The sequence below is a fragment of the Perognathus longimembris genome, chromosome 2, assembly GCF_023159225.1.
Source record: "Perognathus longimembris pacificus isolate PPM17 chromosome 2, ASM2315922v1, whole genome shotgun sequence".
NCBI classification, from domain to species: Eukaryota; Metazoa; Chordata; class Mammalia; order Rodentia; family Heteromyidae; genus Perognathus; species Perognathus longimembris.
The window spans coordinates 51,162,245-51,188,287 of NC_063162.1; the positions used below are offsets into that span (position 1 = coordinate 51,162,245).

General features: G+C 42.5%; 1 protein-coding gene across 9 annotated transcripts in view; it reads right to left on the reverse strand.

Moving 5' to 3' along the window:
- Window positions 1–26,043, reverse strand: part of Kcnma1 (potassium calcium-activated channel subfamily M alpha 1) — a 692,132-nt gene that overhangs the window by 44,731 nt on the left and 621,358 nt on the right. For all 9 annotated transcript variants that reach the window (XM_048339123.1, XM_048339120.1, XM_048339122.1 and 6 more), the window contains 3 exons: window positions 24,215–24,338; window positions 19,629–19,853; window positions 15,736–15,928 (listed from right to left, as the gene is read on the reverse strand). In XM_048339123.1, the coding sequence (XP_048195080.1) occupies window positions 15,736–15,928; window positions 19,629–19,853; window positions 24,215–24,338 (542 nt within the window). The remainder of the gene's footprint in view (window positions 1–15,735; window positions 15,929–19,628; window positions 19,854–24,214; window positions 24,339–26,043) is intronic.

Sequence of the window (26,043 nt, forward strand, 5' to 3'; positions counted from 1 at the left end):
CTCCATACAGATGATGTAAGGCGTGCAATCAAAGACAATAACACTCTCTGCCCATTCGTCATCTTAAAGGAGCCGATCAACCCACCATCCCTCGTGTGCCATCTACATAAGAGTTGTTGCCGACACAGGCGACTCCAGAGGAGTTTGTGCCTTAAAAACTACCTAGAGTGCTATACTTCACAGAAAACAGGGCTTTCTGAAAATGGAGACAAAACAATAAATTTGCAGGCAAAAACAGCTCCAAGAGGGGCTTCAAAATACTGCTGTATTTATCTCTGGGACAAGTGGGAACAGTAGACATTTTGATTTAATATTTCATAACATAGAGGGAATTGCTTCCGTGCATGGTATATAATTAATACTCATTGAAAACAGTTCCTTTTTAAAAGTTCCTTAGTATTTTAATTGCAAATAAATAAGTAAATGAGACATACCTGCTCAATAAAAAAGACGTCCTTTACAACTGTGAACACCCCCAAAAATACCAATAAAAAGAAAGCTATAGTGAATTTATAATCATCTGGAGGCCTACAAAAGGAGGTTTAAACTGGGTCTACAGTAGCTCACACCTGCTCTGCAATCCTAGCTACTCAGAAGGCTGAGATCTGAGGATCATGGTTTGAAGCCAGCTGAGGAGGAAAAGTTCATGAGACTCTTTTCTCCAATTACGCACCAAAAAGCTGCAAGTGGAAGCATGGCACAAGTGGTAGAGTGCTATGCTTGAGTACAACAGCTCAGAGACAGCACCCAAGCCCTGACTTCAAGCCCTACAACTGGAACAAAGGTTTATGGATTAAGTGTGAAACTTCAATCCTGATATTCTCATTATTTGCCCTTCTTGCTTGCCTTTGAAACTGTAGCCTGATGGATTCTCAGAATTCCTCCATTTCCTATGCCAATGAGATATTCAAAAAAGTACTTGTGCCCACCTACATTGATGTCTCAAGTGGGCTTTTTCCACTAGTTGATTTTCCCTGCTCTCTTTGGATTAGAATGTAGAAGGCAAGAACTGTGTATAAGTTTGTGAATCAATGTGTAAGTCTCATTATATCCTGTATTTCCATAATGTCTATTAAATGCTGTCCAAACTTTCTAGCAACCTCCCTGACAAGGCTTCTGTGTCTATTGAGAGATCAGCTTTAGTGAATCAGCGGGGTGATGATAATTAAATGAAGATGGTTCACTATGGAACACCAGATATTAAGGGCCCATGCTTCTCAACATGGGCTCTGTGACATCTGCAGAAAGATGGATGAACTTGAAAAGATACCATACTAAGTGATAGCAAGACAAATACTGAGTAATCTCATGTATATATAGAATCTTAAAAAAAGCCAGACTCATAGAAGCAGAGAGACAGCACAGTGATGATTGGAGACTGAAGGGAATGGGGTCAATGTTGAGCCATGTATACAATATTTCAGTTAGAAGACAAATAGATTCTGGGATCTAGCATACAGAGTGGTGATTTTATAGTTAGTAATACTGTCTAGGGTAGTTGAAATTTTCTAATAGAGTATCAAATACCCCCCTCCTGTTTATAACTATGGTGTTCATTTCACAATGGATATGTATATTGAATTATCACCTTAAATATATATAATCTTTTATTTGTCCCATATAGTATAATACAGCTGGAGGTGGGGGGAAAGCCAGTGGGCTAGGAAAACCTCTTGAATTTGCATGCACCAATATCTTCGTATGAGGGAGTAAGTAGAGGGACAGAGAAAAGATGCATCGTTTTATTAGGGCAAGTCCAGATCTTACCTCTAATTCAATCCTAACCTGCTATACATTCCTAACTAGGGGGAAAATAAAAAGAGGCAAAAGAAGAAATGAGGGACCCCTGATATCTAGCCAGAATAGCACCCTAGCAGCAGTTCTGTCCTTTCACTGAACATTAGGACACCTGCCATAACCAATCACCACAGGGGACCATTTTAAGAGACCTTTCATCACGGAGCTGCTCCAGGCCTCACCTCTGCTTCGTGAAGCAGCTCCACTGTGTGGCACCATGCTAACCTCTCTATGCAAGGAAAATCTCAGCGGCCACTGTCAATCTTCCCAATTCTTCCTCAACTCTGTAGACCTTTGTACTGCCTTACCTGGGCCTCGCACTACCCAATGGTGTCCTGCCTTTTTTCATCATGCTGTATTGCCTGTGTGTATTTACAGACAAGTAAAGTGAACAGTAATTCTAATCGCAAGATATTCAGTCATCATTTTGGAGTGGTAACAATCACAACAGCAGTAGTTAATGCTGCTTGATCTCTAACTACATCCCAGGTACAAAGTGCTTCTCATCCACTTACCCATAGATGCTGTATGTGGTATAAAGGCTAAATACTGCACATTAGCTAATCAAAGTAAAAGAATAACTTTTTTGGACACTTAACACTACTGTATGGACTTTAGAAAGCTCTGCCCCTCATTTGATTCTCAGAGCAACCCAGTGACCCAGGTGCTATTAATACTCTCAGTGTGAAAAAGGAAGCATGGAGAGGGTAAATCATTGATGTGGGCCAACTAAGAGGCAGAGCTAGCATCCCAAGCTGTCTGTCCAAAGACTACCTTAATGTGCCATGATTAAACAGACTACAAGACTATTTCTAAAGCCCTGGACGATTTACTTTTCTTAACAGAACTCTCTGCAGCCGGTATCTTTTATATTCACAGGATGATTCCTAAGGGTTTTTTAGGTGAGGTGACTTTAACCAAGTTACATATGGTGGACAGAAGAAGGACTTAAAGCCTGCTCCTTTGACACTGCATGACTGTACCTTCAGTAGGGCCTGCACTTTTGTGATTTGCCATCAGAAACCAGTCCAGCCAAGCTTATCTTATGAGTACCCCTCTCCCCAGTCTTTTGTTGAAACATTCTTACATAGCCAGGGAGTTCGCAAGGGCCAACCAACACTTTCTGGAGCAGAAAGTGGAGATGTTGTCTGTCCTTTGTTGAACTCTGAGATTTTAATCCCACAGTCTCTTCAGGCCTTACATTGGCATTATGTAATCATATATCCAATGAGGGCAGCCAAAAGGCTGAGGGTCAGAAGCTATTAGCAAAGGTTACAGGAATGGGACAGTTTGTATTTAGAGGAGGCTTGGCTGTCTGACCAAAGTGCCTACAGAAAAATTCAATGTTAATACCAAACAGTCTTTAATTCTTGCCTAGTCCCCAGTTGTATGTGGTATTTTAAAAGGTATGGAACTATGTCATCCCATTTGTAGGCATGCTAAAAGAGAGCAGACTGCAAAGAGCAGATAACAGGAGTAAATCCTTCAGTCATTCACTTGCTAAATCTCTGCTAAGTGTCTCTTACATCTGAGAACCTAGACTAAACATTTAGATACATTTCTGCAGTCAGTAGGGGTGGGGAGATCAGTCAACAGTCATTTTTGTGAGGTATATTCATGTTAATAGCAGATTTATCAACAAAGGTGCCCTCTTTAGTTTCTTGGTAGCACAATGAGTAGACACAGACAAGGTACCCTTTGAGAAATACATGAGGCCTTTCCTGATCACGTGCCGGCTCTCACCCAGCTTTGACGCCTTCCAAATGCCTGCTAGTCGCTTGACTTAGACTTAGACTAATCACTTGCTTTAAGATTCCAGTCCACTTTGACTGTGGGAACTCCCCTGAGAGTGGGTAGCCCAAAGCTGTCTCTGTCATCTCCTGACCCACCCATGGCACCATCCACCTGGCACTTCAAGTATCTGGTAGGAAAATCTTTACTAGGGATATGTAGCACATGCCTAATGACTAATATACTGTCCTAAAATCTGAGGAAATAATTTTCTGCCAAAACACTTCATAAAATGTAATTGAAGCATTTAAGGATCATTTATATCTTTAAATACTCTATAAATCCAGAACTAAAGTCATTTATAAATCAGTTGTCTTCTTTTGGGGGCCGCCTAGGAGAAAAAAGCAACAAGAGTTTGAGAATGTCACATGAGCTTTTGCCTATAAAAAGATGGGTAGAGACAAAAATGCACTGGATGATTGGCTGGGCTCATTTGCTAGCGCAAGGCATGCATGCTATTTCCACAGCATGTGGATTAAATCTATGCCTCAGAAAGTTACAAATGGCTCATATTATGAACTTTACAAGGTGCCCTGGAATGCTCCAAGTCCTATATTATTAAATATGTGCATCCAAATTATGCCATACAGCTTATTTTATATGTCTGTCACTTCTGTCTGTGGATCCAATTAGCTCCATGATGGCAGAGCCTATGCAAAGAGCAATCCTTGGCCTCAGGCATAAAGTATATAAGGCAAACTGATGCTCAGGAAAAGGATGCTGGATCTATCGTTATCCAGAATTTCATCATGGACCATAGGAAGTACATAGGATGACAGGACTTCTTTCTCCTTCCTTTGATTACACAATTCTGCCTGGCTCCCACAGGGCCATCTCTCTGGAAAATTTCAAGCCTAATATCCTGCCTAAAATCCTAAGCTTTGAAGGATGAAGGGATCTGTTTACTATCATCTTCTGTTTTCATTCTGTCTTCTGTGGATATTTTCAGAAACATCCACCTGGGGAAAGAAACAAGCAGATAACCTTGGGAATGCTCTGTATGTTTCTTGATGGAAGAAAGCAATGGCTGGGCCTGAAATATTCCACCCCTTTCCAGACATCTTTAAAATCTAATTATGCAATCCACATTAAGAGGGAAGCCAGGTGATATTGGCTCTTGCCTGTAATCCTAACTACCCAGGAGGCTGAGATTTGAGGACTGCAGCTTGAAACCAGTCTGGGCAAAAAAGACCATAAGACTCTTATCTGCAATTAACTAGTAAAACAACAAAACAGAAGTAGAGTGCCATTCCAGACCCGAAGTTCTAGTCTCACTCCCAGCACACACACACACACACACACACACACACACACACACACACACACACACACTAAGAACCCACTTGTAGTACAAGTCATGAGTAGACTAAATAGAATGCTTCCTATTTCCTTCAACTCTACTCTTGGCTTCATGGATTCTAGCAAGAAAGACTCAAAGGGAATCTTGGTATATTCCACTATTTTGATGGGTAAGACCAGGGATACCCCTGGACCCTTCTCCCCTTTCAACAGTGAAGTTCCTAAAGATGAGAAAGATTCCAAACAAGCTTCAATCCTAGGGGTACAAGGGTTATTTGGAGGTGAAGTAGACGCATCTTATGTATGTCCCTTGAAGGCACATTCTCAGAAATGCTCCCACAACAGAGATGGACAGATGTGGGATCTGTCTCTTCAGAATACAGGCACCGTTGTCTTTCCTGGAGCAGTCTGATGTCCTGAGGAAAGCATAGGTTTGTAATCAAATCATTTGGGGATCTAGTCCATGTGCTCTTGACTAGCTATAAACCTTTGAAAAAGGCGCTTGGTTTGCCTGAGCCTCTGTTTGTCATCCATAAGAAAACAACTTCTGTCTAAACAGGTCATTGGGGAGATTAGATGAGATTTTTTTAATTCAACTATTTATTTTTAAAGGTACAAACCAGGCACACTTCTTTTGAGAGAAAGCTAAAATGTGAGAGCCTGATGCTAAGGTGCTGAGTTCAGTCCATCTTAACACTACTCCACATCTGTTTTCTGTCTGTAAGGCTGAGATTTCCTCTTACTGCAATGGGCACAGTCTGAATGGGGAAGTAATATGTTCTGTATGCAGGTAAAAGGAGAACAATGATTTATTTTGTCCCTGATGACAATCTTCTAGAAAGATCTTCATTTCTGAGAAGTGTGAAAGCCCTCTGTGGTTCTCAATCTTTAGTATTGTTATTTATCTGCCGTTATTTCTTGTTTTTCATTAGGAATTGGTTACAAAATGGCAAATGGCAATCTTAGAAAGAGGATCTCTCATATGATAAAAAATGTGCTGCCTAGGATAAATTCTCTTAGGTTGAAGTTGTTGGAAAAAGAGGAAAACATTTCTAAGGGTTGCTTTGCTGAAATACAGGTGCTGAGATTCATCTTGTGATGTCCACAGAAGAAATGCCACAGGGCAGACCCCTTTTTCTGTACTCCAGACCCGCTCAGAGCCCTAAGCCAGATTTTTCTTTATTGTTTAGTAAGCTCTTTTAATGAAATGTACTACTCTTATTATAGAGGACTCAAAATAAGATCTAAATCACAAACCAATAAAAGAAAATTATTGGGCTGGGTATCTAAAGTTACTACCTTGAGGCTACTCTAGTGTGGTATTTATAAATCTCTGAAACAGTTAAGTATAATTGTCTTTCTGGTTTTTGGGATGAAAGCCAATGTGCAGTTTCAGTTACAATGGAAGGAAAAGATTTTTGCACTGAGCTTTGTCCTTTCGGTGGGTATAAAGAGAAATGGCTTCTCCTCCCCCTGCCCCCACTGCCGTTCCAGAATTGAGAGGGAATGTGGTGGTAATGAAATGCTATATGGGAGCAGAAGGCTTTGGGAAAGGAGGATGTGTAGGAGATGATGTGTTTAGGTTTGTCTCCAGGGGAGAGGGATCTTCTGAGAGTGCGGGATGTTGGGCCTGGGGAAGTGGAAAGGGGAGAAAAGTGGGAAGGGTAGGTGTTGAAGAGTGGCATGGGAATTGGGGATAGGGTGGTCTGTCACTGTAATGGAAAAGCCAGATGTACAGCTGCTCACCCAGTGCTGGACATTCTGCATCTTCAGACATAAAGACAAAGCACCATTCAGGAAGGATGTGAGTGTTTCCACTAAAAGACTCATGACCCCAGTCCTGCCAAACACCATAGCTCTCCCTCTGGAGCAACAATGCAGATCGTATAAATGCAGATCCTGATGTAATAAAAAAAAAATCAAGACATACCCAAGACCCTCAGTTATAAAAGGACCACAGGATTCATCTCATCCTGTCTCCCTCCCATTGGGAAGAGCCTGGCAATAACTTCCCTTTGGCAAATGGTAGGACACTCAGTATATTTTGAGGCAATCCACTCTCTTCAGGAAATGTCTTCCTTATGTTGGACGATGATCTGGTTCTCTTTCATCATTAGCCATTGTTCCTGGTTTTTGTCCAATGCAGTAAGTGACAAAGTCTGCTACTCTTAGCTTCTTAGGGTAAGTGACATGCGCAGGGACAATCTCATTGTTTCCTTCCCAACATTCTTCATTGTGTCACGTTTTTCCCTTCAAATCTTCATAGCTTTTGACATATGCCTCATACTGACCACAATGAAATGATCCCTTCTCAAAACAAATCACACAATTTTCATCAACAAGATGTATCCAGCCTGTCTTCAGCAATCACGTAAAAATTAGCGCTCAGTGGTCCTCACTGAATTCCATCCTGTGCTTTTTCTCAGAGTTTCGTTTGAGGAAAAGTCCTTGAGAACCCTTCTGTTTGTTATCTACTAATTTAGAGATCCTAATTCACATTGTCTACCCAAAGCTGAGACAGAAGTCTCACTTTCTTCTCTGAAACCATAAAGAGTATCTCAGACTTTAGGATAGAGAGGGCAGACCCTATGTGCCCAATTAACACTCTATCTCAAGGGCTGCTGCCATGCTTATAAAGAAAAAATCATATCCTGCTGGAGGCTTTTAACATTCGCTGAAATACAGACAAAGAAGAGCACCTGTTTATGTCTGGGCATTCATTTTGTGTAATCACAGCTTCAGGTAACAGAGGGCTGTGTGTGTGTGTGTGTGTGTGTGTGTGTGTGTGTGTGTGTGTGTGTCTGTGTCTGTGTGTGTGTTTGTATGTGTGAGTGTGCATGCATATAAGACTATCTTTTTTTAAGTAAGTGGCTATAAAGAGGCACAGAATATAGAATATTTGATGTGGAGGAGGTAAGGAAAACCAGGCCATACTCAGGTACCCTGGGTTTGATGTCTCGGCTTCTCCCCTGGGATGTTGGTGATCAGGCCTTAGCCTCTATCAATAGTCCCTTCTGGATCCCAATTCTGAGTTGGTCCTCAGATTCCAACTTTGCACCACCTGCCCTTCCTCCTCTGATGCTCCAATGGCTCCCGGACTTGAGACTCCATTTTTACCCCATCTGTTTTAGGGCCTACTTGCATTTTCCCTGTCATCTCTGAGGAAATGAGCCACACCTAACCAACCTCACCCAAACTGCCTTCTCCTACAGCCTGCCTGTCTGTTCTGCAGGCCTCCTCTTACAGGTGGGTGGTCTCCTCACTGGGAGGAAGGCCACATGCTGTCCTTGAGGTCTGTCTTACCTCTGCAGTGTCTCATGCTACAACCTCTCATTACCTTTTTTAGTTCAAGGTTTTCTTCTCTTCCTTCTGGATAGCCCCAGCTTCTAATCAACATCTCTGCATCTTCTGCTTTTGTTTTCCTATTCAACACAGAGTTCCCATTGCCAGATCAATCTCCCTGAAGCGCAGGTCCAGTGCTATCACTCTTGTGCCCTGAAGCCTTCTGTGGCTCCCCAGAGCCAAATGAATTACCCATGGCTCCTTAAGTTGTAAACTCATAAAAATATTTACAGTTTCCTAATTCAGAAAAAAGTTATTTCTTATTTCCTGACCCACCTTTTACTTTACCTCTTCCTTCTGTCATGTATTCATTGCACTGCAGCCAAATTGTACTTATTTCTGTCTCTTTAATCCATCTCCACATACCCCCACATTCTCATTTCTATTCTCTTTGACTCAAGCCAGCACTCCTCTCCACCTGCTGCAACTCCATGCAAATTTTTCAAAGCATCTCTCTCAAACTCATAGCCTCTTGTTTCTATCCCCAACATGAACTCCTACCAACTGCAATCCAATTGCAATATTGTGGAACAGAACTATCACCATTATACAGGAGGTTGGAGTGCCAAGAATGTGTTTCATGTTCCATGTCTAGCTAGCAGTGCCTACCATGCACAATCTCGGTAAGTGTTTGTGAAGTTGGGCTGACACCTATGGGGTAGGAAACATGAATCAGATTAATGCAGGGCATAGAACAGGAAAAGGAACAGAGGAATATTGACATCAACGTTCATATTTATGAACATCAAATACCCCAACATGAAAGCCCAATTAGGCTTCCTTTGTGGGAGCAAACCTGCTGGCTTTAAGATGATGGACAGCAATGTAAGTTTTGGATCTCAGCGCTATCACCTACCAAAGACTGTGAACTGGAAGCTTGGACTGCTGGGCAGCTAGCATCCTACACTTATCACCCCGAAACACATGATAAACACAGCCAGTTGAACAGAAAGTAGCTCCATTCTCCATCCCCTACCCCATTTTTTTTCTGTACTTAAGTCACTTCAAGTCCCTAGGAACTCTGATGAAATCCAAAAAATATGGAAGGAAGAGGCTGGATCATCAAGTCAAGCTAACAGAATTGTCCTGAGGAAGCAACACCACAGATGAATCCCCAGAAGCCAAGGCAAAGAGAGCCCAGTTAGATCATGCCTCGACTGCTCCGGCCTAAAGTCTCCTCATCCGGACAACAGAAACAGTAACCTCCTTACCTCTCAGAACTCTCAGGACCGCCTAGAGCAGCCTCCTCATCTATGGCTGTTTGTGAGGATCATCTAGAAACTACAAAGCTCTTGATGTCAGGTACACCTCAGGCTACACAAATCATAACCGCTCAGGTGCAACGTAGGGGTCAACAGTTTTTAAAGTATCTCATGTGACTAGTACATGCATCCTGGATTGAAGGGAGTGATTGAAGAAATGCATGTCCCTTCGTTTCCATCCCCTCCTCGCCTCTCCTCTCCCCTCCCCTTCCCTTTTTGCAAAACTGAGGGAAACTCATGCTTTCTAGAAAGCATTCTATACCACTTGGGTCACACCCCCAATCCTTTGCTTTAAATTTGTTTTTCAGACAAAGGTCCTCAGGCTAACTCTTCCCTAACTGGTCTTGAACCTCCTATCTCCTCATCGTGAAGAGCCAGGAGCACAGGCACGAACTACCATGCCAGTTTGATTCTGATAGAGTCTTGTTAACTTTTGCTCGGATTGTCAGCCTCCCTTCCAGCCCTTCCTGAACCACTGCAATACTTTTCTGCATCGTTCGTGCCTGTGTCTCTTCCCATCTTTAGCCATGCTTTTTTTTTTTTGCCTATTATCATTGTTTTCAAAGGTAATTTATAAATCTTTAAGGTCTCTCCTAAATCCAAATAGCACAACATCAAATCTATGCTCTACAGTTAATCTATCCAGTATGGTAGCCACTAGCCACATGTGACAATTTAAATCTACATGAGGCTAAGCAAAATGAACACCAAGAGAGGGAAATAGGAGGATTTTTATCATTGTCATTAGGTTTTATGTACGAGGTGAATTTCCTGTGGCGTACCCCATGTGATTCCTGTTTATGATTTTGGTACACTTGATACTGTATATATGCTTATCTGAACTAGGGAGTGGAAAGAAAAATGAGGGAGAGTGTAACAAATATGGTAAGAAGTGTAATCACTACCTTATGTAACTGTACCCCTTCTGTACATCACATTGTCAGTAAAATTTAATAAAAAACGTGATAAGCCTTAAAAAAAACAATTTAAATCTACAAAGACATTAAACTCCTTAGTTCCTAATTTCAAGTGTTTGTTAACCACATACTTTCTTTCTTTTTTTTTTTTGGACAATTGAAGTATTTGTTTTTTTCTTATTTATTGTCAAAGTGATGTACAGAGAGGTTACAGTTTTATACGTTAGGCCTTGGGTATATTTCTTGTACTGTTTGTTACCTCCTCCCTCACTATCCCCTTCTACTTCCCCCTCTCCCTCTCCCTCCATGAGTTGTTCAGTTGGTTTACACCAAATGGTTTTGCAAGTATTACTTTTGGAGTTGTTTGTCTTTTTATCCTTTGTCTCTCGATTTTGATATGCCCTTTCACTTCCCTAGTTCTAATACCAACCCACCCATAGCTGTCCTCTCTTCTTAGAAAACATCTGAAGGCCTCAGAAGGTAAAATGAAGACCTCTATGCAAACATGGCTCCTATCTCCTTGTATTGTCATGGTTGACCAGCCTGTCTCCTCTTCAGGACTATGGAGAGACTGAATTAGAGGCTCCTTGGCCTTTGTGGTAACAATGTATGTGGACACACCTAATTCCACTTATTTTGTTCCCTTAAGAGTTACCCCTTACTGGAAGATGTGGGAATAAGCTCTAAGATGCTCATTTTACATGTTGCTATTTTTTTTTTAAAGAAGAATGAAAAACTCCATCCTGTGCTATATTTATTCAGGTACTGACCCCTGAGGCTCTCCAACAATGGAGCTTTCCTTGCTTACCCTCTCTTCAAGATCAGACACACTTCTTGTCTTTTACAACCACAGGGAAACAGTCTGGCAAGAGCCACTGTTGTACCAGCTGATTTAAATTGAAATGTTTTCCCCAGATAAATGCGTGCTAAATAATACACCAGCTCTGCAGCCAAAGGGAAATGACAGGCACTCTGTAAATAAAGGCACTTAGTTGCTGGTAAAGAGCTGTAAAGTGGTTCTGAGCTGATGTTTGCTGACCAGCAAGAAGCGGCTTCACCTGCTTTATATAATTGTCACTGCAGTTTTGCCTGCTGTATATTAAAACTGCATCTCATAGACCCAAATGTCACATTGGATGTACCATCCAGCATGGGGTACGCCACCTTCTCCTGTAATTGTTTTTGACAACCAACCATCACATCTCCCATCCTTGCAGAAAGTGTCTGGCCCAGAATCCCTCGGCTAGGTTAGTTCTGACACCATGTGGGCTAGAAAAGTGACACTAGAAGATGTGCACAATGAAGAGGGAAATGAAGAGAAAAGGGACAGGACATAGTAACATGCAGTGACTGACCACTAATCTCGGTGTGAAGACATTTTTCATGTTAGAAAAACTGTTCATAAGATTATATGAATATTCTGGCCCAAGGGCACATCACTTATCCCAAGTCCAGGTTTCCATGTGGCTGGATTATAAAGAAATGGGAACTCCGTCTCCTAACGAAGTAGAAGACAGGGTTTCATAAAGTACCACAGAATACATAATGATAAAAGATGCAGTTGGAGAAGCAAGGAATCTGTATAATTATCAGTTGGAGTAGAGATGTATTTGTTTCCTAAAATGAAAGTAACAAAATCCATTTCTCTTTTTCTTTTTTTTTTTTTTTTTTTTTTTTTTGCCAGTCCTGGGCCTTGGACTCAGGGCCTGAGCACTGTCCCTGGCTTCTTCCCGCTCAAGGCTAGCACTCTGCCACTTGAGCCACAGCACCGCTTCTGGCCGTTTTCTGTATATGTGGTGCTGGGGAATCGAACCTAGGGCCTCGTGTATCCAAGGCAGACACTCTTGCCACTAGGCCATATCCCCAGCCCTCTCTTTTTCTTTCTTTCGGTGATACTGAGGTTTGAACTTGGGGCCTCATGCTTGTTAGGCAGGCACTTGTAGCACTTGAGGCACACCCTCAGGCTAGGAAATCCTTTGTTCCCTTGGAGCTTAGAAATCCTCCAAGTATCTAAGGCCACCATTGGACACTCCAGTTAACCAAAAGGCTCTCAGAAAAGGGACACTCACTTTATTTAGCTAGCCATGGGCTGGAAGGGACCCAAAGAGCCAAGTATGAGGCTAGACCCAGATGTGAGCACTGGGGAGAAGTTGATCTCTCTGTGTTGATGGCCAGATACATGCTGCCTTTGGAAGGCTACAGTGTCCCCAAAGTACAGTGTAGAAATCACAGACAGACAGGACAAGAAAATAAGGGGGAAGTGTGGGCTTCCCTGCCTAAGTTTCACCATTCTGTCCTGAAAAGCAGAACAGAATGGCCGCAGGTTCTGGGATAAACATATTCCTCTCCACTGCTATCCGGAAAACCAGGAGAATGACTCCTGGTCATAGGCCCCCACCCCGGGGCTACTTGGATTGCATATGTTTCTTAGTCCATGGAGCTGCTATAACAACTGGTGGCTAATGCATGACAGAGGTTTACTTCTCACAGTTCTGGAAGCTGAGAAGTTCGAGATCATGTGATCAGGGTTTTTTTGGTGTCTGAGGGAGCCCAATTTCTGGTTCATAAATGACATCCTGTAGTTCTGTCTCCATGTGGCAGAGAGGGGTCTGGAGTTTGTCAGTCCTCTTGCATAAGGCTCTAATCCCATTCATGAGGGCTCCCTCTTGTGACCTAATCACCTCCCACCACTCTCTGCCTCCTAATCTTAGCACATTGAGGGCTCTCAGATTTCACTGCATGAATTCTGAGGGAGGCTCCAACATTCAGAACACAGAGGTGTGAACACAAACATATACAAAAGAAACAAGGCCTTTCTTTCCTTCCTCACATGAAATGGGAGTTCCCTTTCTCTTTCCTTCATATCTCTTGACCAAATCTATTTTCCTTGCTAAAAATAATAAGCAAGGCTTTTGAGAAGAGTGGAAACATTGTTGGCAGCTTGGTCATTGTACCAGATTTGAGAGGCAGGCTAAGGTTAAAAAGGGTGAAAAGACACACTTCTGTCAGATGTACATGCCAATGGATTATACATTTAGATTCTCATCTACAGAAAGTCAAGATGATTGAATTGGGAGAACCTAGCCATGCTGAAGAAAAGGGTGTGTTCCTGCCCGTCTTGCATCCTCCATTTCACCTCTACCCAATGTCCTGCCTCTGTTTCCTCTCATGCTGCCTCCCTGGGACCAGAGATATGTCTGTTCTGGTTGTATGTTCATTGTACCAGGTTTCTGGTATAGAGAGACTTGCTGTGGCTTAAAGGGGCACATCTAAGTCACCTAAGACCTTGTTATAATGCACTTCTGACAGGTAGGTTTGGTGTGGGCCATGAGATTCTCTATCTCCCACAGAATTCTCCGAGTGATGCTTGTGCTGGCGTGAAGATGGTGGAAGATACACTGAACAGCAAGGGCTTCAAAGACAAGGCCAGCATTCCTGCCTTCCTCCTTCACTTCCTGGAAGAACACCTTATGGTCTTCTCACATCCTTTCTCTCAGTGCTGCCCTGCAGGCCATACAGGGAACAAGAGGCTTTGCCACCCTCATGGGTGGCCAGTCAGAGCTCAAGGCCTCTGCCAAGGCCTTGGCATGGTATGGTGCTCTCTTGCACATCTAAACAGATGCTAAGATTTTGATTTAAGGGGAACGGGGAGAATGGTGGAGAGGTCAAAATCAGGCCTCACCCAAGGTAATAATGGCAGAAGAATGGATGCTACATTATTTCAACATGAATTCCACATGATGTGGAAAACTGAGGTTATGATAACCACTAGAAGGGCTGGAGAAATCAAAGCCAAAGAGGCCACCTTTGTCTTCTCCCAGTCAACACCAAATCAGAAGGTTCTTCTTACCTCCCCAGAAATAGCTGTGAATCTCTGGATCTCCAGGGAAGCCCCCACCTCCTCCTCAGTCCCCAGCAACAAAGCCATGATCCCTTGTAAGCCTGGCTTTGAACCTCCAAAGAACCAAGCCCTCTCTTTTGCCTCTGTTTTCCCAATGTCATCTCAGGGCTCTTCTTTGAGAGGCCAGCTCTCCTCTCCATGCCAGAACCCAGGCCAGAAAGTCACCACTAGGAAAGAGGATCCCAGAAACCACTGCTCCTAGCTTCACTGCAATGCTGAGCAGAATTGAGAAAGGGGTAGTGATGCCAAGTTGTCAAAGATAATGGGTAGCCAGGACCAGTGGCTCACACTTGTAATCCTAGCTACTCAGGAGGCTGAGAGCTGAGGATCGTGGCTTGAAGCCAGGGCAGCAAAGTCCTTGAGACTCATCTCCAAAGCGGTGTTGTTACTCAAGTGATATACAGTGCTAGCCTTAAGCACAAAGAGTCTCAGGGACAGTGCCTAGGCCCTGAGTTCAAGCCCCAGGACTATTAAAAAGAATTTTTTTTAAGATAGTGGATGAGCAAGCTGAGCTTCCAGGAAGCCCTGTATGTGAATCTTTGCCCAACCTCCAGTAAGGTGACCATCCAGCAACTGCAGTGCTCATGGACCATCTCATTCCGCATCCTAGAATGATTGGACTCAAGCCCCCATCAACCAGCCAACCACACCCATCCACTAGGCCACACATGACAACCACTCCATATTCCATGGTAATCCCATACCAAGGTGTCATTCAAGAGGAGACATCTCACACACTATCCATCCATCTATCTCCTGACTTCAGAGGTCATTTGTTATGGTGCTTTTGTTATGCTGCCTCTCTGGGGCTCTGAGATGACATCTTCACTTGTAACCACCTGCCCAGGATCCCAAAGTAAATGACAGGGAAGATTGGGGGCAGAGAAGAAGGCAACTGGGTGTCATTTAAAGCTGTCGCACCACCTCCAGGAAAACATATGGGCTGACAAGTGTCACTTCTTGCTAAATGACTTTTAGTGTCCTTTCCAAAGATCACCAGCCCTTGGTCAGCAGAGTCTTAGCTGCAGCCCTAAGAATGGAACAAGTTAACATTGCCATCTCAGTTTGATAGGAAATTGTACACCTAGCATTTTTTTCCAATTCTCTGACACTTAGCTGGTGACCCTGGCCAGAAAGCCACTGTTGGGAAAGGCCGAGGGAATGGTCATTTAAAAACTTGTTTATTGTCTGTGGAGCAACCTAGTGTGCATTTTGGATGGAGGCATAAATCAGGGATCAGGCTGGCATCCTGGGATGGCAGGAAGAGGAGCAGATGCTGCTCTGAAAGACATCACGGCCACCACCACAAGTTTCACTGGCAGGCAGGCTGACATGAGCCTTTTTGAATTACTGAGTGAAGGATATCCCTCTTGCCAGCCCCTGTCCCCCGTAGGCACAGCAGAGAAGTATTACAGGCTGTCCTTACCTTGGGAATTAGCCTGCAAGACCCCGATGCTGTCATCAAACTGCATAGATTTGATGTTGAGTGACGCCAAGATGCATTCCTTGTCCTGCAGCGAAGTATCATCAATATTATTCTGATTGGCTGACAGGATAACACACATGTCACAGAGGTTGATGTTGACAGCCCTTAAATCAGCCCGACTTAATGGCGTACCCTTTGGCATAGAGGAAAGAAAAATAAAAGGAGGGAGGGAGGGAGAGAGGGAGGGAGGGAAGAAGGGAAGGAGGGGGAAGAAGAGAGAGAGGGGAGGGGAGAAGGGAGAAAAAAAACAAATTAAAGACTGAGCTGGAGCTTTGGGAAATTATTTAACAAGTATCTTTTTTATGCCTTGACATTAAGCTGGCCTAACTACATTTCAGGGAATAGGGGCTGTGTGCTAATCTAAAGGGTAGTCAGTGCTGATGGCAGCATTTCAGGCCGGCTCTCAATACTCAATCAAGCCATTACTAACAAACGAAGGAGGAATAATGCCAGGGTCTACATCTTCTTCCTGCCTGGAAATTGTCTTGATTTAAGGAAGTGTCCTGTGGCAACCTCTGGCTTTCACAATGTAACGAGGGGGTGGGTTTTGAATGCCTGTTTATTTACTAGCAGGTCACTTCTGTCTCCAGCAAAAGATGGCAGTTCCAACTAGAATTTCCAGTGCAGCCAAGGTTGCCCAGGTAGCAGGGTGTGGCATGTCAGGGCTCAGAGCTCTGCTCAATCTGGAGAAGGTGGGAAGAAGTAGAGGCTATCTTCATCTCAAGAAGGGGAGACTGGAAGGAGAAAATCCAGTCACGTATTTTTTTTTTTTGCTTATTTTCAGCAAGAACTAAAAACAACTCACACGATTACACAGCTACATAGAAATAGTTATACTATTAGTCATGGACACAATAAAGAGTCTACAACAAGCAGGGGCAAATCTAGCTCTTTTCAGTCTGTGACGGAATCATCTCTAAGATAGGGCGATAAGTAAAAAAAGTTCTAGAACAATTGGAAAACTTTAGCTTCATTTATAGTAACAAAAAACTCAAAATAAAATTAGATATTTATAAACATATTTATAAATATATGCAAATTCAAAGGAGAAAACTCAGGAAAAAATACATACTAAACTAATAACAGTAATTACCTCTAGGGAGAGGAAAAGAATGGAAGAGATGAAAGGGAAAGTTTGCTTTTTTACTTCATATATTTCTACATTGTTTAAATTTTTATAAAGAGAACATATTTGTATATTACCAGTGTAATTAAAAATAAATAAGCCAGTAAACAGATTTTTTTAATCCCTATAGCAACATAAGACAATGGAAAAATCCACATTGAGAGTTAATGACAGTCTAGGACTGTAACAGGTATAAATGAGGGGAAGGCTTTGGGTTCCACAGGCTCTGTGTCCTCAGGCAGGGTCCAGCTTAACCAATGAGGCCATCCATGGCAGAGCTCCCCAGAACCATGCGACACCACTTTGGGACTCTCATCTAGCCCCCGTCCTCCTTGGGTATAGTCTCCAGCCTGAAATTAGTGTCCCCTTGCCTGACTGCTGACCCTAGTTGTATTCAATATACAGGCTACACAAACCCAGGACTTCTTAAGTGCTTCATGTATCTCTGTTGTCTTCCTTTCTCAGCTTTCTTGAAGAAATGACTTGAAGAAGTGGGAAGACAGACAATATGGAGCCCGTTAACCTTCCTTTATGACTCAGTGGCAGTCATGATTCTATTCCAGGTCTATTCCCCCAATTATTGCTTCAAGCTAGTGCCATGGCTGAATGGCATCTAGTGATAGGGGTGCTGAGAAGTTACTGTGGCCAGGTGCTGATGTAGCAACTACTGGGAAAAGGAAAAGAATGTCATTTTCTATGCTTTCTTGGTATAAAATAAGTCTGGTCAGTTTCCTGCATTGGATTGTCAGTGCATAAACCTCAGTTGCCTTCATCCATATTCTTTTCATTTTCATCTTGTAGAGAATCCTGCACAACTGTGATATAACAATCCCTGTACAGCTAGAGATATATGATTTCAAACAACAAAAAATGATACACACAAAAAGCTTTCTTGTCCCTCTGGACTGGAGCTATACACGGGGTACTGTTTAATTTTTTTTTTTTATCAATTGTAGGGCTTGAACTCAGAGCCTAGGTGCTGTCCCTGAATTCTTTTGCTCAAAACTAGTGATCTACGACTTTGAGTCACAGCTCCTGTTCTAGTGTTTTGAGTGGATAATTGGCAATAAGCATCTCATGGGAACCTTTCTGGGCTGGTTTGGAATCGGAATCCTCAGATCTCAGCCCCCTGAGTAGCTTGGGTTACAGACATGAGCCACCAGCACTCATTCTGTTTAAATAAAGAAATATGAAAAGAAAAAGGCCAAGACCCATTTTGTACAAATCTGTTGTGTTTGAATGTGATAAATTTTAGAGGGTTTGTAAAAGATCTGTAAATATAAGATCTTATTAATGGCCATGGAGGTAGGTGGGCAAATGTATACAGGGACCTACAGAAAACACACACACACACACACACACACACACACACACACACACACACACACACACACACCATCAAACAACTATTGACAAAGATAATTTTGGAGGTCAAGGAATTACTTGGAACAGCAAATGTAATATTAAATAAAATCTACCATTTTCCTCTGAAATTAGCAAACTATAAACAGTAAATGTCAATGTGAGACATTCGTTTGTCTTTCAGTGACTCTCTTTAACTACATGCATTCACTTACACATTTGGTTTCCATCCCTGCATCACAAAGAGATTTATCTGAGATGTTTTATTCCTTTAAATATTTATTGAGGACCTACTGGGCCGGTTCTATGAGGCAAATGGGGGTAACTTAAGTGTACTGTTGGCAGATGGAGGCTTACATGTTTTTAAATGCATAATATTACTTAGATTAATTTTTTCATCCCTAAAGTTCTGGAAGTTCATAACAGAAATAATGTCTTTTGATTTTACAAGTAGAGGAAAAGATGGGCCTCTCCACAGATAGAGAATTCCACCTTATTCCATATCAGGAGGTATAAATTTACAAGGAAAATGTCTGAAGAAAAGAATTGCTGCTATTAATTGGTGAGCCACCATGTCAAGTGTTGAAAACCATAATACTCCACAGCTTTACAAAAGTAAACATTGAATATGGTTAGAAAGTAGTTATCTGACTCCTAAATAATGTATCCAATGCACTCACACTAAATTGTGAGGATTCCGAATTCTTCTTTATAGATGGAGGTCTTAGTATTCATGATCAAGAATATGACAGGCATTTGTGTGTGTGTGTGTGTGTGTATGCATGTAGACTTGCACACTTACATGCATACACACACATATATGGAGCCATGGAAACATTGCTGGACTTTTAAGCAAATGGATTGGGGTGGCCCACAGAGAAGGCTAGCTTTATGTACAGCAGAAATAAAGAACCCTGTTACTTACATTTATTTGGCAAAAGCAGAAGGTGGCTCAGAATGAAAGCATTAACAGTGTCTTATGTAAAATGCCACCAACACTTCTACATGTAAACTCCTTGTGTAAGCCTCACAATGTGGAAACACAATGCTTTGTGTAGGCAAGAGAGAGTTTAGATGCTGACATGGTTAATAGATGTGATACCAGCTCAACTCCAGGCCTGATGAGAGACTGCGCTGGGCTTCACATTCCCTTTTAATAAGGTCTCCTAGGGTTTGGATTTTCCTAGACAGTGCGCCAGAGAAGGACTGCGTCCTCAGGCCCAAACCCAGATGAAGAAGCAGAGACGTGATCAAAGCTTCAACGATTACATCCATCTGGGATTTTTATTTCCTTTTGTGAGTAAAAATAAGAGAAAAAGCATCAATAATGTGATCTTGGACTTACAGGCAATATGGACACTTTAGGGAAGTTGTGAAGCGTCTCCCATTCCCGCTTGAGGTACTCGATAGAGCCCACAAACACAATGTGCTTGAGCTCGTGGTAGTGGAAGTTGCTGGCCCTGAGTGGCATCACCAGGTTCCGCAGGCCAATCAGGGCGGAGCTGACATCCCCAAAGATGCAGACCACCACGTGGCCACTCAGGACAGTCATGGCTGCTTCGCTTCGAGTCTGAAATGAGGGAAAAAAGGCAGGAGCATTGGCAAAAAGACCTTATGGCATTTGTGTAAGGACAGAAAACATCATTGGTGCAAAGAGTCAAGCAATTACTGGTTGAGTGCTTGTTATAGAATAGTGCTTTGGCTTGGTTGTTGTCTGAATATCCCCCAAGAAGCCATGGTAATTGAAGGCTTGGTACTCAGGATGCACTATTATATAGTGAAACTTTGGGAGTGGGACCTAATGGAAGGTACTTAGATCATTGTGAGACAGCTTAGGTGTCATGTCTTTTGTAGTTCACAACCCTTGAGTTTGCAAGAGGATCAGTAAAAAACACCAAAGGAGAAACCCTGGTTATGCTTAGCCTCTGCCCTTGTTCCAAATATGATTGTTTTGTTTCTCCTGTATGCTCCTGCTAAGATATGATATCCTCCATTCCTCTCACCAGAGACCAAACAAACAAGGAGCCCAGTTTTGGACTTTGAATCTCTAAAACAGGGAGCTAGACTTTGCTCTTTATAAGTTAGCTGCCTCTGGTATTTCATTATAGTACTGCATTTTCCTTATGCAGCTATTTCGTTATATCAAGGTGCTCTATATATTTGAGTATATATGTAGAAATTGTATTTATACAACAAATACAGGCAAACATGTATTAATCCATCACTACCTTCTCTGGCAAGAGATTGAAGAAAGGTATGTCATACATCTATGTGAACAAAAGATATTTCACAATGATCATCAGGAAGAAAGTGAGAAGAAAGCAATCGTTCTTGCAAGTTAGTAAAGGAAGTCTTTGTTTCCATGATATTGTTGATTAAAATGAGATGCTTTTCCAGGCTCTTTTCTAAATTGGTTGGATGCCTTGCAGGTCTCAGCTTAAGGAATCTGAGTCTTTAGGTTTAGAATTCTTGGTGAAGTATTATAGTTCATGATGGCATAGAGGATAGAATGTGATATCCAAAGTGAGGAGCTGGCTACCATAGCTTGCAGACTTTGTCTGGTCCACTCTATTGCAGTTTGTGTGACCATTGAGCCTGTATAGCTACTGAACTTCAATATGGTTGAAATAAATCCAAACCGAACATGTCATCATAGGCAACCATGATATGAAATTTAACTTCCAATAAAGTTTCATTGGAACACAGCCCAGTTCATACATGTAAGTACTTTCTATGGCTGCCTTCATGCAAGTTGCACAGAACATATGGCCCTTGAGATCTAAATCATTTATTTACAGGAAAGGATTGTTGACTCCTGTCCAATGCTGTCCTGGGGTTTCCAGGGTCATTCCTGGAGGTGCTTACCACATAAAAGAAAGAACCCTCCAACAATATCACTGAAACGTTTAAAGACAAATCAGAAAGAGAAACAAACTCTTCCCCCCACTCCAGATCTATATCCACAAAGGAGACAAAAACTTCAATGTGGAAGTCTTCAGTTTCCTAGGAAGTAGAAATGCTTGTCCACCATGTCTGTTTGGCACATAGGGCCAGTGAAGAGTACAATGCAAGAAAGCTAGCTGCGGTCTTTTCTCTGCCTCTTCTAACCCAGTGCTTCCTGTAGTGCCTGCAGTCCTCTCTGTATACCCGCTGCATGCCTGGCTGGCCCCATGTGGCTAACAATGCTTTGGGGGAGGCATATTAATGTCCACTGCACATATCAAACTCTGCTTGATTTAATCCCTAGCATTGACCAGTGTATTGATTGTTTAAATGCCAATATTGCAATTCACAACGATGTCAGGGTTATTATAGTAACCTCCAAGGAGAGGAGGAAGCAAGCATTCATTCCCTGATCGTTAGAATAAAGCAGAGGCTGTCACCATTATTGGTTTCTCTCTGTAACAGTGCAAGGGAACCTGAGACATGGGCTGTAAGAAATGCTTTATAAACTGTGACCAAAGAAGACCCTGTGGGGAGCTCACATCTCCTGTGACTCATGGAGAAGGACTGGAGTTGGTTACCTGGGCTGCATGGACATTGACAGCGCATGGTATCACAAGCAGAGAGTCAACCAATCTATGGTGTTCTGGGATGGGGAATCCTAATGATTTTTAATTGGCCTGATCACCTGGGAGGTTGGCTGTCCTCCCTAAGCCAGAGGGAACAGGAATGGGTCCAGAATGGAAGACAGAAATCTAGAATCCAGGATTGGATAGGCACCAGTGACTAGAGCGTCCCAGATCCAGATGTTGACCCTAGAAACTTCAAGCTGGGATCAAAATACCAAATTCTCAAATGTTCCATGACAATATCCTCCAAACAACTTTAAAAAAAATCCACATTTCTCAGCCCTGGGAGAGTAATTCTTCCAAGTTTAAGACACATTAGAAAAATGACTCACATGTTCTCTGGGCATCTGTCCTTCAAGGCCTGCCCTAAGCTGGGACTTCATAGCTGTAAGGCCCTTCTGACAACACCTATTTATATTAAACACACACCAGTACATCTCCCTGATGTCTGAATAGCACTCTGTGCCCCACAGCTCTTCAGTCTTAGTAGGTTATTCTATGGCTACATTTCTATATTCCATCGTTGCCTCAAGATTGGGATGATCTCTTCTATATTGTAATTCCAAAAGCCATAACGTCCTGCACCCAATGGGTCAACACCAATTCACAATGCTGATTTTTCACGTCATTCTCCACTACTCCAGTGCTGTTACAGAGGAGCCTTGGTAGATCACCCTGTCTACACAGCGCCTCCCTGTCCTTTTCTAATCCAAGACCCTGCTTTCTTTCCCTCATAGCCCTTCATTAACATCTGAAATATTCTTGTGTGCTCACTTGCCTAAGAAGTGCTCTGTAGACTACAAGCTGTAGGTATTATTCCTCTGGAACAAGAGTGCCTAATACATAGTAGGCTTGCACCAAATATTTTCTAAAACGATCTCATTTTCAGAAGAACTTGTCTCTCTGCAGTCTTTCTTTCCAGTCAATGACATTGCTCAGGAAAGTCTGGGCAAACTATTAAAACGCTGGCTCCCAGATGTAGCACTCAGCATTCAGCACCACAAGAGGGGAACGTCAAGAATTCAGACCAATAAGGTCAATGTGTGGCCAGGACAAAAGAAAGAAACTCACAGAAAAAAAAAAAAGTTCAGTGCTTAGAACATTCTCACTCCTGGTAAGTAGCACAATGACAGTTTGCCAAGAATTTTCACTTCCTAGACTTTTGTCTGTAGCTTTCCTGACTTGGAGACAGCCTCCAGTCAGATACTTCACTGGTGTTAAATGCTCCTTGATAATTATGCTGAGAAAACATACACTCAATAAAACATGGTGGAAAAATATCTAGCGGATTAGCATACAAAGCCATTCTGGGGACCTGGAAAGCCCTTGTTAGGGAAGGTGGCCAGGACCTCAGAAATGATAGGATTTTCCTAGCTGACACAGGAGGAGGTCCCTGGCCATCTGAGGATTAGAGGCAGAAGGAAGAAAGAACATTTCCATTTGACTTTCCCAATTATTCAGCCATTTTTCATGGACGAGCAAGACAATAACCTCTAGGAAAGCCAATGCAAGCATTGAAACCTAAAGCTGTTAATAGGGTGGATACCCTAGAGTAGAATGGACTGTTATCTCCTGGGCACACTGCTGCTTTGAGGGGGCTCATGTACCACCCATGAACTTGGGATCTGAGCATCATCCTGTCCACCGTGGATCCTGGTTCTACAGTGTCATGAGCAAATGCACTTGCCTGCCTACAACACCCACTAAGGTGGACCACAGATGTGTGAGGTTTGTATCTGTAAGGATTCAAAGACATGCCTGTGAATAAGCAATAGCGCAGGTAACATTGCAGGATGGCAGTGAAGGATAACAGTTGGTGGCACTGAAGGATAATAGTGCTAATATTATTATTAAAAACAGGAAATGGTATAGGCAATTCTATGGAGCCATATGCTGGAATTTAATTTCCCTAATAACCCTATTAGTGAGGACCATTCTCACTTTATCTTCTTACACATGAGTGAGCCGAAGCAACAATAATAATAGTTATTATTATCAATCCATGGATATACTACCAAGAGAGGAGAGAGGAGAGAAGTGCCCAAGGCCATGTGGCCACTAGGTGACACAGGCATCTAAGATGCCCTTAGAGTGACATGGAGCGTAATGATACACATCTTTCCTCCCATGATGCTTTACAGTAGCACTATTGCAACAAGCTGATAAATATTTAGAGGTAGAAAATTCTGCTCTTGGCTCATGTTCTGATCAGGCTTTTAGCTGCTTGAGTCTCTGTGCAGAATTTCAGTCACCAAAAATAACTGAGACCCTGGAAGATATCATCCATTATCTACTTGAGAAAAATCTCACTCCAAGTAAGCATCACAGAGGGCGGAAGTGGATGGCACTGGTCACTCACCAGAATGACTTTCTCAATCTCCTTGGGTGCACACCAGTGAAACATCCCAGTAGAGTCATACTTCTTCACGTTAGAGTCCATGTTGTCAATCTGATCATTGCCAGGAATTAACAAGGGGTCGTGCCTGGGGAGAAAAGGACAGGCAACGCTGAGTGGAAAATGTGATAAATTATATATGGAAAGTGCCCCCTGAGTGACATCTCAGAGGCGATGAACGATGCTGAGAAACTGGCTGCTACTCATGTACATTCCTTGCTTGCAGCACCCACCTCATCAAAGACAATTGCCCCAAACCATGACCATCCACCTAGAAGGGCACTTGCTTGACCTTTTTCCAGTAATATTTGTGCCTGGCTCTTGCCTCATGCCTGGCCTCGTGCCATTTTGTGGCTTCAGTTTCCCCTTATAAGACCATTATACTCCTCATTCTCTAGTTTTACCAGATATCCAATTTCCTCAGCATGTGTGTGTGCGTGCCCACACATGCACACACGTACACACACACACACACACACACACGCACAAAGGGTTGCTATTAGCATTGGCAATGAAGAGGAAGGAATAGGAATAGAGTCTCATGCTGGCTGACTGGCATCAGGATGGAAAGCCAATTACTCACTCTTTCTGACTACAACTTCTGACGTGATGCTCTTCGCAGTAAAAGCTTTAACAGGCTGCACTTTAAATATTTTAGCAATTTGCCCAATCAGATTTTGCTCTCTCTGGCTGAAGCCCTTTAAAGATTCAGCAGCATGTCACTTCAGAACAGATTGACTACCAAATGCCCACATCTGGAATACATGATTTCAATACTAAACAACACCCTCACTCCTCGCCTTGACAACTGTATTTGCACTAAGCATCCGATGATGCCTCTCCCCCTTCCCAATGCAGCATCCTGTGGATGAGAGCCTCAAGCTCAGATGCATCTTAATAAACCTGTCTCCAATCCTCAGGGCTCTATGCACCATCCTCTTGCCTTGTCTGTAGGTAGCAAAACAAGAGGGCTCATAGATGCCTCGCCTCCAGTGGGTAGGCAGAACCTCCTGGATTACATTAGCAATGACAATAAAATCAGGAAGATGTAACTGTTCCATAACATTAAAAAAAGCCAGCTGGGCACCAGGGCTCACATCTATAATCCTAGCTACTCAGGAGGCTGAGATTTGGGGATTGAAGTTCAAAGCCAGCCTGGGCAGGAAAGTCCATGAGACTTCCAATAAACTACTCAAAAAAAGCCGGAAGTGGTGCTGTGGCTCAAGTGGTAGAGCGCTAGCCTAGCTATGAATACAGAGGCTCAAGGACAGAGCCCAAGCCCCAGGACCAGCAAAAACAAAAACAAAAAACAAAAAGCTTCTACATTACCATGCATGATTCTATTCATAATCCTATTTCTGATAGAAGTACACATGCTAGTTTGGAGGGAAGCCATTCTTGGTTTCTATAAGGCCAACTACATAAAACTAAGACATGTTCCCAGGCAGACCTGACTGAACTATTCTCATGCTGAAGGTAACCAGCCCAAATAATATTGCCAAGTCAAGATTTTTTTAAAGAAATAGGTCTACATTATTCATAAATGTATGATGAAGTGATTCTGTCATTAAAACAGTCTTAATTCCGACACTGAAGGATAATTTTTATTTTTGTTTTAATATTTTCCCCTTGGAAATCTACCCAGAATGCATAAAGTAGGACAGTAATATAATAATGTCTTTAATTTTATTCAAAGACCTATAATTAAGCTCTTGGATATCTATATACTATGACTGGCTAGTCTTCTTTATCCCCACGGAGACAGGAAAACACTTTTCCTGCAGATTTGCTTT